Source organism: Cupressus sempervirens, chromosome 5 (assembly GCF_028749045.1).
Source record: "Cupressus sempervirens isolate cs-2001-9-10 chromosome 5, ASM2874904v1, whole genome shotgun sequence".
Taxonomy (NCBI): Eukaryota; Viridiplantae; Streptophyta; class Pinopsida; order Cupressales; family Cupressaceae; genus Cupressus; species Cupressus sempervirens.
Window position 1 is genome coordinate 76,182,028 of NC_143122.1, and position 13,260 is coordinate 76,195,287.

At 36.8% G+C, this 13,260-nt stretch overlaps 1 protein-coding gene across 5 annotated transcripts in view; it reads left to right on the forward strand.

Annotated features, from left to right (window-relative positions):
- Positions 1-5,333, forward strand: part of LOC149554625 (Protein kinase superfamily protein) — a 159,746-nt gene extending 154,413 nt beyond the window's left edge. For 4 of the 5 annotated variants that reach the window (XM_089828686.1, XM_089828685.1, XM_089828684.1 and 1 more), the window contains one exon: positions 4,540-5,333. In XM_089828686.1, the coding sequence (XP_089684812.1) occupies positions 4,540-4,623 (84 nt within the window). In that variant the 3' untranslated portion in view covers positions 4,624-5,333. The remainder of the gene's footprint in view (positions 1-4,539) is intronic. The other variant, XR_016364406.1, reaches the window with a different exon arrangement.
- The last annotated feature ends 7,927 nt before the right edge of the window (positions 5,334-13,260 follow it).

The window sequence follows — 13,260 nt, forward strand, 5'->3', positions numbered from 1 at the left end:
AACAGGGTTGTGATAGCATCTATGCTGTGGTGGACAGATTCAACAAGATGAGCCACTTAATACCTTGTAAGACTACCCATGATGCTAGCCATATAGCACAACTATTTTTTAAGGAGATTGTGAGGATCCATGAACTACCCCTAAGCATTGTACTTGATAGGGATGCCAAATTTATGAGTCATTTTTGGAAAACCCTGTGGAGTAGGTTGGGAACTAACCTATCTTTTGGATCAACTTACCATCCTCAGACTGATGGTCAAACTGAGGTGGTCAATAGGACATTGGGAAACTCATTAAGGTGCCTAGCTAAGGAATATGGACAGACATGGGATGTGATTATTCCTCAAGTAGAATATGCATATAATGATAGTGTAAATAGGACAAGAAGTAGGAGAGCCTATTTGAGATTGTTTATGGGATGCATCCAAGAGGTGTGTGTGAACTTAGAGACCTTGGGTCTATGGAATATAGGAGTGGACAGGAAAAAGACTTCACTTAGACCATGAAGGAGATTCAAGAATAGGTGAAGAAGACTATACAAGAATCTACACAAAAATTGAAAGCTAAAGTGGATGAGAAGAGAAAAGATGTTCAATTTGCAGTAGGTGACTATGTCATGGTACATTTGAACAAGTCTAGGTTGCAGAAGGGAGTACCTACCAAACTATAGATGAAGAGAGTGGGACCTTGCAAGATCATGGCTAAATATGGAGCCAATGCATACAAGGTGGGTATGCCTAGTGACTTAAACATCTCACTAGTCTTCAATGTTGCAAACCTAACCCACTTTTAGAGGACTTTAACTGAAGTAGATGTGAACATATAGGAGGTCAGCAAGGATGTAACATCTGATGTTCTACCTCCCAAGATGCAGCTAGAGGCAGAGAAGGTACTGGACTCAAGAGTCAAGAAGACTACCAGACACAAGGTATACATTGAATACCTCATCCAGTGGAAAGATAAGCTAGAGTTAGAGGCAACATGGGTTGCAGCTACAGATTTCAAGAAGATGGGAATAACTGATGACATACTATCTACAGGAGTGACATGATCTACTCTTGTGGGGAGCATGGTGTGGGAGCACCTAGGTAAGGCTATCTAACAACGTAGGTTCCTAACTTGAGTTTTAGCTTGTAGTGGCCTTAGCCAAGCCACTAGGATAATAAAGGGATTAATGAGTCCTAATGTGTGTCTTTTCCATAGGAGGTCTAACTAGGTCCTTAGGACTATGCAATATTACTTAATTGCCCAAAGTTGCTAGGTGAAATGCAAATATTGTCATTTTTGCTAAAAGTGATTTTTGTGCATTTGGAGGGCTAGATTGGGCAAGGAAGAGGTAGAATGGTGGTTTTATGTCCTAGTTGACATATTCAAATAGTTCTCAAAGTTCCAAGAGGCTTTGACCAAGCTTGGTCCATATAGACAAAAAGTTGTCAAGTTGCATGACAACTTTTGCAAAAAGAGCAACTACGAGCAGATGGTTGTATAACCACCTCAAAGCGGTTGGAGCAGGGGTAATGGGTCTACTTAAAACCTCCCTCGACCTGTAACAAGGGTTGGATGGCATTGTGAAAGGTTTGTTGAGTAATGAGTAAGCAAATCTTAGTGTTATTTTGATCACTGTATGACATTTTTGCTTCTTGAAGGTGTTAGATGGACTGATCTCCGTACGACACTTTGTTCATGTGTTGGTAGATGTTATTAGCTAGTTTTGTGTGTGTGCTTAGGTAGGTTGTTGCATCCATTTCATTCCCTTTTTGCAAATATTTTGGTTTTTGCCTAGTTGCTGTCCTGAATCAGGCAGTTTGGAAAAATTGAGTCTTAACTCACCTTTCCACTGTGGCAATGGTACAGTCTCTTGGAATGTGTGAAAAGACTTCTTGTACTATAGGCATGCAAGGGTGCAGGCCCTGGAAAGCAAGTTTGGCCAAGTTTCAGTGATGCCCTAGGCAAGCCAAGTGAGCATGGTTAGGGATCACAAAGTTTGACAACAAAAGATGAGGGAATTGAATGCAATGAAGGCTTCAGTCCAAGTGGATAGGGAGAAGGACATTAGAGTGGAGAAGCCCTATGCAAAAGGAGACCTCTTGGTGACATGTTATAATGGGGATTTGAACAAACCCTAGGGATTTCGTTTAGCAAATTAGCAAACCCTTGTTTTTAGGCTTAAAATCAGCATTCCACTATACGGACAGGATGGGGATTTGAGACCAGGTGAATCTTAAAGGTCTCCCAAAAGGGTATTTGGATAGGAAGTTAGTTTTCGACCTCTTTAAGACTTTTTCTGAGTTAAGTGGGAAAAGGTGAGTTTGGAGGCCTAATTCCTTATAGCCCTTTTAGACCTAAGTTGGAGCAGTTTCTTGGAATTGATATAGATTTCAATGGATTTTTGATGGGTGAGTGTTGCAATGGCCTCAAAACCCTAGGGACAATCCTCGCCCTTCATATTAAGTAGATTGTGGCCATATTTGGGTTTTTGGTATAGGTAAGCCATTAGAGCATCTAAGGAGCATTACTAGAATGATGTTAGGTTCTACATTGGTGTGGACAAGTTGGAAGGGGAAAGGAATGGAATTGGGATCCTTCCAAGTTAAGGTTAATGCAAGAACCTTGCTAGGCTAGAGAAGAGGCCTAGAGAGAACCGTAGGAGAAGTTAGGGTTAAGGAGCAAGACTTGTCCTTGCATCACATTTGAAATAGTAAAATAGCATCAGATTTACAAAGTCTAAAAATTCCATTCTTTGTACATACTAAATTTCTTTAATACCTACAAAAGAAATTGTATTCTTCTTTCTAGCAACCGTATGCTCTGATATCATGTAATTTTTTAGCTAACCTGCAAACATTTGATCTAGCTTGAAAGAAATAACTTCTTGATGCATAAAGAAAAAAAATTAGAACGAGAATGAGAAGAAAGAAGAGTTTCTCATTAATTGCAACTGAATATATTTACAATATATAAACTTCCTCAAAGCAAAAAGTGGAGAAAAAGAAAGAATAAAAGTAAAAAGGAAAATATATTCTTTAGCTAGCTTAAAAACTAAGCAACAACAACTTTATCGATAAATCAAGGATAAAACAAGATGCAAAAACAACTGTCCTTGAAAATAGGGATAACAAACAAAGATTGCTATTTTTATTGCCCTAACAAGAATTGTTAAGCAAAGTAGATGCTTTAAACAAAAAATGACACTAATTGGGCTGACGTGTTCCTGATTGTTGTAGTATTTTGATGGATGATTGTATCGATGCACAAAACCATTGACTTGTGAATATAATGATAAGCTGTACAGCATATGCATATTTCTAAGAGAATTGATTATTGTGTGTAATAGAAACCATAGTTCCTTAAGTAGAAGCTGTGTGGTGCCATAGCAGATGTGGGTATTTCACATAAATCATTACAAATACAATCCTAGTTTGTAGAATAGCTGGTTTTCTCATTTAGAAAAGCAGAACATTTATTTTGGATGTCATACTATATTACCAATAGACTTTGGTAAATTGAATAAATAATGAGCCTGATAAAAAATGGATATTTTATATGGAAGCATCAGTGTTCAAAAGTAATTTGCCAAAGATTGTTGAAGTGGAATTGCACAAACTTTATAGGAAATGTATTCCTTTTTTTGTACTTAATGAGCATCTTTATAAGGTCAATGGGGCATCATGTTTTGAATCTTTGATATAGTTTTTGGTGCCTGGCAACATGGACATTTTTTTTACTTTGAGATCATTTGATGTTGTTTCAGCTGATCTTTGATGACAAATTGTAGGAACATGGGAAATTTGTGGTTGATATTAGTGAGCCCATTATGAGATGATTACTTTTGCAGATACAGATAAGCCAACTGCAGTGAGAATTGATCAAAGCATGGAATTTTTCTGTGATAACCAAAACCATTATGATCGTGAGGAAACTGACTTTATATCTTTAGGCTAAAGGGTGAATGAATCAACCTAAACACGACCTTCCGTATGGCTGCTTATGTCCCGAGTTAGGAGTGGTGTGATTTTAATGTCTCCAAGAGGAGACCCCCCCGTAATTGACATGGCCCACAGGCATTGCATGATTTTTACTATGGTGATGAAAAGTTGTACTACTAGAGAGAGATCTTTTATTATTAGCCAGTCTGCACAAATTTCACTTGTATGTAGCAGGTTGATATTTTCATATGCGATAAATGGTAACACCCATAGTGTGCCCATGTGTACTTAAGCCTTCAAATTGGCCCTGTTTGTTTTATAAAAATTCTAATTCTTTTATCAATAGAGATAAAGAAACATCATTGAGATGTCACAAACACTGGAGTCCAAAACAGGCAAAATCCTTCTTACACATGCACAGCACATGTGTGCATGCACAAACATGCATGGAACTCATATGCATACACACAAATGCAGTGTCATATTATGCACATGCACACGCGCGCGCGCGCGCTCTTAAGCACAAAAGCACACAGATATACATATGTACATGTTACTTTTTACTTTATTTTTGTTTCTTTCCTTCTGATTTGTTTCTTAACTTGATTTACAGTTACAACGACAATTGGATGCTGTTTACGGTCGGGAGGAAGAACAAAAGAGCCAAAAAGGGCGAAAAGAAAAGGAAGGCAATTGATGCTCTTTTTGTTAGCTGCTGACAGTTGTAATTTAAGGAAGCTACGACGGTAGGCTGTGCTGAACATTGGAATATAGTGGTCTTCAAGCTGAGTGCTTAGAGAATTTCAATGATCGTTCATGTTCTATCCATATTACATTGTTTTCACTTTTAAGTGGTGTTTTTGTTTTTATTATATCTAATTCATTTGGAAAGTTGGATCAGATGGCAATAAACAGCCAGCAAGAGCCTACTTTTGCATTTGTTTCAGCATAGACATCAGACGGCAGGCATTTTGTATATTATTAACCACAGGATTTCCAGGTGGACTGCAATACAACGCATATATCTAATGCTCATGCAGTTTCATCTCAACTGTAATATGTGCACTTACATCATTGAATATATTTTCCATTCTTCTGGGGATAAGAGTATAACAACTTATGAATTGAGGTTTTTAGCAGCATATCAGCATGCCTGTAGTGGTAACTCAATAGCAATTTTGCTGGGACGAATTCATAGTCAGTCATATAAAACGTGCACTGAGCAGTCTATTGCAGATTCAGTATAATTTGATTTGTATGAATAAGTTGATTATTGTCATTTCCATTGTACAGTTGCACTTTCTTTCCCAGCTGCACTTGAACTTTTTAAGGGCAGCTAGCTTTTCAAAGACCAATTTGAGTCTTGCAAAACTTGTGAAATAAAAGTCGGTGTTTAATACTGCTCTATTTTCTTGGGAACATAATTGTCCTTTAAACTAAAATAAATTTTTTTTTTTTGTCAAGTGCGGCAGTTTTCCTTTTGAGTAGCAATGTGAATCCTTGTGGAATGTTATGTCAGATCATTTTTTAATGTGTAAGTACTGTCATAAATAGTATTTTATGACTCCAATAAAATGTGAAATAGAATGTTGTCTTGAGAAACTATAAATAATTTTTCAAGCGTCATTGCTTCATTTAAATAGAATGTTGCATTTATTGAATGTTGTACTAAAAAGAGTTGCTTTAGGTTGAAATAGATGGAATTGATGGATTGACAGACTACACTTTCTACACTCAATTAAATCTATTGCAATATTAACTTTTAGTTGATTTGAAAGATCAAAACCCGTATCTTCAAACCCATCATTACTCAGATCTGAATTCAATAGCGGATTTGCCCAGTTTTATATAAAATAGCCTAGTACTTGCTTTATCATATATAATTGAGAATAGGCTAATCAGAAGTCTTTTAGCTTCTAAAGCTCATAACAAATATTGCCAACCAACTTACTAGCAAGATGTTTTTACAATACTTACAAAGATTTCATATTGTTAACATAATTCTGTAAATATGATAATGGTACGCTCTGATACCACTTGATGAAGGTACGCACTGATACCATTGACGAAGGGCCACAACACCCTTACCAACTCACAACCAAGAATGCAACAATATGAAGACAACGAGATAAAATGCTTCCCAAGTAACCTCCTTGTTTCTAAACCGCAGCCACTAGCTCTTCTGCAACCTTATCCAAGATCCAAGTGTAAACTGCCTCACATTCGACGCTCTGTCTACACTCACAACAACTCCACCATAATCCTGCTGTAAATTGCTTCGCATTCGGCGCTTTGTCCACAGACTCAGGAAAACTCACTCTTCACTTCCTCCTTTTTCACACTTTCCAACTTTCACACATTCAAGCTTTTCCTTCCAAAGCTTCTACTTCCCGAGCTTCTCCTTCTTGAGCTTCCACTTCTCAAGCTTGATTAGAAATACTCATATGCCTTGCTTAAATAGGCACTTACCACCCAATACATGACTTATCCACAACTTTCTAGAATTCTTCCACAATCTTCTACAACTTCAATAACCTTTTACAATATCCACAACTTTTTACAATATTCATAACTTTCTAGAATTCTTCCCACACACCTCGATAAATGGAATGACAAACATTTATTTTTTATTTTTTCTATTATGCCACCTATGCACCTCGAAAATAGAAAATTTTCCTTTCTCCTTTTTTTTCATTTTTTTTTTTAAAAATTATTTCTCCTCTAATTTTTGTCACTTTCTCTCTCCACAATTTTTAAATTTTTTTTTTTTTTCCAATAATTTTTCCATGCAAGATGCTTTTGCATCAGACTCCCTTGGTAGATAGAAAAGTGTGTCACACACTTTGACACCAAAAAAGAAAGGTCTACCACCATCTTCATACCAAAGGTTTCCACCTCAACGGGGACAAGAAAACCATCATACAAATCTTCCACATCTGCATCACTCTATCAAACACGAGAATCTCAACCATTCAATCAGCATGCTCACTCCCAGGAACAAACTGAACATAATTCTTCATCAACAAACTCTCATTCACATCAGCAACTAGTGAATCCACACCAGTAGCAAAAAATCCCGCATTAGCAACAACAAACTCCATATCAGCACCAACATGTAGATCTCCATCAATACATGCCTAACTAGCAATATCATTGCTCACAACAAAATGCTTTGCAATACATAACTCACCTCCAATAACAATCAGATCATCCACGACCAAGTGCTCTGCAACATACAAGTCATCACCAATATCAACTAGATCATCCACAACCAAATGCTCTGTAGTCTCCATGTGAAACTCAACCAACTGACCATGAAAACCAATCTCCATCCCGACATCAGCAAGGTTAGGAACAACCTCTATTTGCTCTACAGGTTTTGCATCAGGCTCCACAAAGTGATCAGCAAACCATCCTCTTCCACCTTGACCTTCTTAGCTTGATCAACCAATCTAGCATTCAACTGAGAAAACATCTTACAAAAATTCCTATCCACTATATCATGGATTTTCGCAATCATCTTAGGGTCCAATTCTCTTGGAGCCATCTCCCAAGATTTTCGTAAACCCTCTGCAACAAATCCTTCCCACACTCCTTGTGACAACCTTGAATTGTTTGCAAGTCAGATCGCAACCTGCCACTTTGCACGAACAATCAAGAACCACATCACAAGTCTAGGACAACAGATCTGCAATCCACAAGCTCTCTATGATCATGCCTCAACAAGATCAAACTTTCCTCTTTGCATCCATCGATCAAACTGCATATCCTCCCAAGGTCCTAGTGCAAACTGCCTTAGCTTCGGCGATCTGTTTACACGCTCAGGAACTCCCACTCTAATAAACTTCACCCAACCAAGGTCTTGGTACAAACTGCCTCACACTTCGGCGATCTACTTGTACACTCAAGAACTCCTGCTCTGATAAACTTTACCCAACCAAGATCCTGGTACAAACTGCCTCACACTTCGATGATCTGCTTGTACACTCAGGAACAACCTGGCTTTGATACCACTGATGATGGTACGTTCTGATACCACTTGATGAAGATACGCACTGATACCACTGACGAAGGGCCACACCACCCTTACCAACTCACAACCAAGAATGCAACAATATGAAGACAACGAGATAAAATGCTTCCCAAGTAACCTCCTTGTTTCTAAACTGCAACCACTAGCTCTTCTCCAACCTTATCCAAGATCCAAGCGTAAACTGCCTCACATTCGGCGCTCTGTCTACACTCACAACTCCACCATAATCTTGTTGTAAACTGCCTCACATTCGGTGCTCTATCCATAGACTCAGGAAAACTCACTCTTCACTTCCTCCTTCTCTTTCACACTTTCCAACTTTCACACATTCAAGCTTTTCCTTCCAAAGCTTCTACTTCCCGAGCTTCTCCTTCGCAAGCTTCTCCTTCTTGAGCTTCCACTTCTCAAGCTTGATTAGAAATGCTCATATGCCTTGCTTAAATAGGCACTTACCACCCAATACATGACTTATCCACAACCTTTTAGAATTCCGCCACAATCTTCTACAACTTCAATAACCTTCTACAATATCCACAACTTTCTACAATATTCATAACTTTTTAGAATTCTTCCCACACACTTCGATAAATGGAATGACAACCATTTATTTTTTATTTTTTCTATTATGTCACCTATGCACCTCAAAAATAGAAATTTCTCCTTTTCTCATTATTTTCCATTTATTTTATTTTTTATTATTTCTCCTCTAATTTTTATCACTTTCTCTCTCCTCCACAATTTTTTTTTCCAATAATTTTCCCATGCAAGATGCTCTTACATCAAAATATGTGATCATTACAAGTTTATAAGATGAATACCACAATAATAGTTACCAAGGATTTTTTGTATAAAGGAAGATTTTGGTTTATGAATTAACTCAGCTTGTGTGAAGGTATGGTTGAAATCACAACTAGACATTCAATTTATATCATTTTCAAAGCCTTCTTGAAAACTAAGGGAAAGTATTTGCCAAGATGCTAATTTAAACCATAACTACACTAGGAATCATTGAAGTATCTAAGGATTTCAAAAAACTTGGACCAGTGGCCATTTGGCCTCTGTTAGATTTCTTGGCATGCAATGGCCATAGTGTGCTCTTTTAAACGTGTTCTATTCTTTCTTCAATATAGGCTTTTACAAGATAGTTTTAGGTAATCTTGTATTGTTACTATTACGCACATAGAAGTAAATCAAGATAATGACACGTTAGCTATTAGCTCCTAAAGCCACATGCAAGGGTCAACAAACAAATATATTGTTGTCCGAGCTAATTTTATGTATCTTGCCGAAGTAGATATGAAAATATTGAATTAACCATTAGATGGTTTAAAGGTACATGCAAAGGACGAGCAGATGAAATGCTATTAACTAAAAGAGTTTTAGAGCTAGAGGGAAAAGGTATTACTCACAGTTGAGAAAAACTAGTATCAATCTCTATGTGGATTTAGATAATGGGAGTGGCTGCAATCTTGGATAAGTGATCTGTTAAAGTAAGATATCGCAGTCTCATTGACTCTGTCCAGCATTTGTCGAGAAGATGTCCATTCATGTTGGGTTATAGTATGTCTCTCAGTTCATGATTTACCTTGCTTGGCCTTTAGGATTGATTTTACTTTGCAAATTGCAACTGATTAAATTACGCTGAAATAATGTATAACGAAAAAAATATTCAAGACAACTAACATTTATGAGAATAATTTGTTTTGTTCCCTTTCATTTGTGCATATTCATAATTTTATTAATTTTTTCTATCAAAAATTGAGAAATTTAAAATGGAATGAAATTGGTTTGTACTAGGAGCCTATTAGAAATAGGTAATACTTAGAGGGCGAGGGTGAGGGCAAGGGGGGATGGGGGATGGGTGGTGGTGAATCAATATTCTACAAACTTTTTTCCACAACTAAATACTATTAATTGTTTTATAACATGCATACTAAAGTAAATCAATAATTTTGAACAGTAAATATAACCATAGACAAGAACTCATAACTGGCCAAGAGAAAACCTCGGTGGGGATGGTACCCACAAAGTGATCCACTAAACAAAACAATTCGATTAAGGATATTGCCCCTGTTAGGAGTCTAAGAAGTACATATTGTGTCTTAGTCCTTGTTAGAGAATTAGGTCTTGTTAAAAGGCTCAACCCCGTTACGAGTTGCTTCAACCCTATTAAGAGTTTGTATAGAAAAATGTATGTAAGATGAGCCCAATGCCCAAACATGCAATTATACAATGCAATTTTTATATACAAAAGAGATAGGTATAGAAACATCTTTACTGTTGTCTATTGTACTTTGCATATTTCTAATCATATATTAGAATTCACATCATATATACCTCACATAGCCTTCACATAAGTTCACATATCATATTCAACACATTCACATATTACACATATTGCCACACTACTTCACATGTCATGACCTTTTACTTATACCTTTTCTTTACAAAACTTGCCATGTCGGCCTTCAAGCATTCACACACTTGGCACAATACAAAATTAATTCTTGCTAATTTAGGGTTAACATCTAGGATGTCGTTCCTAATTAGTTAAGTAATTATTTTGTCACAAAAATAATTTCTTAACTTGTAAATACCAAATTATTGATGTGTTATATTCGGTTTTGTTCACTGTCTTTATTAGTGAGACTGTTATATATGATGTTGTATTGTCTGTACTGTACTGTGCTCTTGGACACACCGTCATAACACCAAACTGTATTCAAGTGCACACGTGTCAAATATTACTTTGTAGACTGCACATACCAAAATTGTCTCTGTACTACCAATAAAACTATCCAAGACAATTTTTTGTATCTGATTGTGAGATCTTTATCTGTAAACTGTGTCTTCTATTCTTGAGATATATGTTGCTATAAATGACAACTCTAACTTGTCTTACTTAGCCATATTGCCAACAATGTCCCTCTTTGCCATTGATAGCAACATATGAGAAAATTGGCTAAGTTCCAAAATGTTATTCAAAAACTGTCTTCAAAATGCAAAACTGTGTATCATCAAATTTATAACCATCTATCCTTATAACTCCTATTATAATATATAAGCCCCCCTTTCTATATACTCTTCTGAAACATGTAATTTATATAATTTTCCTGTACTTCTCTCTCCCTTTGACATCAATGACAAAGGTGTCAAAACTTATGTACCAGTCAAAATTTTGTGTTACCTTTTCTTGCTTAACTTTAGTTTCTTGATATGCAATCTGCAAAATTAGTTTTCAGACTTTCAAGTGTCCCTCATGACCTTTGTGGTGCTCAAAAGTGCACATAGTGCATAGGATGCTACCTTAACTACATTCAGGTTAGTATAAGCGAATTTCTCATAAGAATTCTTAGTAGTAAGACATTCTTCCAATTGCTTATATAGCATACTGATGTTCAGTGAGAGATGTTCTCTAAATATAGAGAACCTTTTGGTTACCCTTTCTTTGTTTAGTTCATTGATCCTGATAGAATTATGAACTTTCGATATCTCAACCTCAACATCCTCAATGTTTGCATTAGGTTGCTTCAATATGTTTGTGAGTGCTTGGAGCTCATTCATCTATACTAAGAGTTCATCATTAATATCTTTCAAATAGTTATAGGACACAATACATTGTCCATATAACTTCTTTCCTTCTTCCAAACAGTTCGTCAACTCCTTTATACAAACATCTAATGTTTGCATATCATTGTGCACATTTGTGCAGACTGTATCAAACTATTGTGCATCACGCTTTATTCGCGCCTAGATTGATGCAATGTTTGATAGAGTGGTAAAATCCACATCAAAGAGTTTCACCATTTCCTATTCCCTCTGCTGCAAATCTAGTTCTGTCACCTTTGAAGTGACTGCATTATGCATTCTTTCCAAGACTTCTCCTAAGGTTCTTTCTAGAGTTATCACTGTCTTGTTCCTTTCTAATAACTTTCTCAAGGAAGATATGAGACCTTTCTGGTCATCATCATCATCATCATCATCATTAGCTAGTGCTGATAGTATAGGGATCAAGGGTGATTTGTCTTTCACAAGAGTAGCTAGCAGTATATTTGCTTCATGTTGAAAGATTACCTTATCCACCTATGTAGTCACATGCTTAAGTTGTGTTTTGAATGAAGATTCTCGCATCACAATTGTCTATCCATGCTTCATTTTCTCATTAGTTTCCTTTTCTTTTCTTCTTTTCTCCCCTTCTTTTCTTTTCTACTCTTCTTCTTTTCTTTTCTCCTCTTCCTCTTTTTTTTCTTCCTTTCTTCTTCTTTTCAAATTCTACTCTTTTCTTTTCCTTCTCTTCACTCTCTCTTCTTTCTTCCTCTTTCCTCTTATTCTCCTCCTTGACGTAAGAACAAGTCTTGCTCTCTAACCCTACCTTCTCTTAGGGTCTTCTCTAGGCCACTTCTCTAGCCTATTAGGGTTCTTCCACTAACCCTAGCACAAGAGGATCCTATTCCCAATCCTCCACCTCTTCAACTTGTCCACACCAATAATAAAGTGAATTCAACCCAAACATATTCAATGAATGTCTTCTTGGATCATCCACACCAAGTTCTCAAACATGATCAAAACTAACCAACAATGGAGAGGAAGGTTTATTTCTAGGCCATTGGATCCATTCCAATGCTCATAAACTTAAAACGCAAAGAAATCCCTATCAATTTCAAGAATTTGCTCCAAACTAGGCCTAATAGGGGTACAAGGAATTAGGCCTTAAAACACCCTTTTCAGTTTATAGCCCAAAAACTTGCTTAACAAAGTGGCAAAAAAACTCCATATTTTGACACCCTTTTGGAAGACCTTCCAAATTTACCTAGTCTCACTTTCCCAAACTGTTTGCACAGTGGGATGCTAAATCAAGCCTTAAAACAAGGGTTTTGCACAATATTGTCAGCATTCACAAGGGTTTGATCAACCACATAGAAAAACCTATCACCGTGACCTCTCCTTTGGTATGAGGCTTCTCCACACTCATACCCTCCTCCTCACGTGCTTTGATTGAAGCAATGAATGCATTCAATCCATCCAAATGTTGTTACAATCACTATGATCGCTAACCATGCTCCATTGGCTTGCCTAGGGTATCACTGCAAAAATAGAAGACTTGCTTTCTAGGGCCCAAGATTTTGCACACATAATGTACATGGAGGCATCTCACAAATCCCAAGGAACCATATAGATGCTAAGGTGGGAATGTGAGTTATGACCCCATAACCAAAAATTGCCTAGTTCAAACTAGCTACAATGCTAAAAACAAGAAATTTACAAAATATAATGAAATGAAACTACACAACCTATCTAACC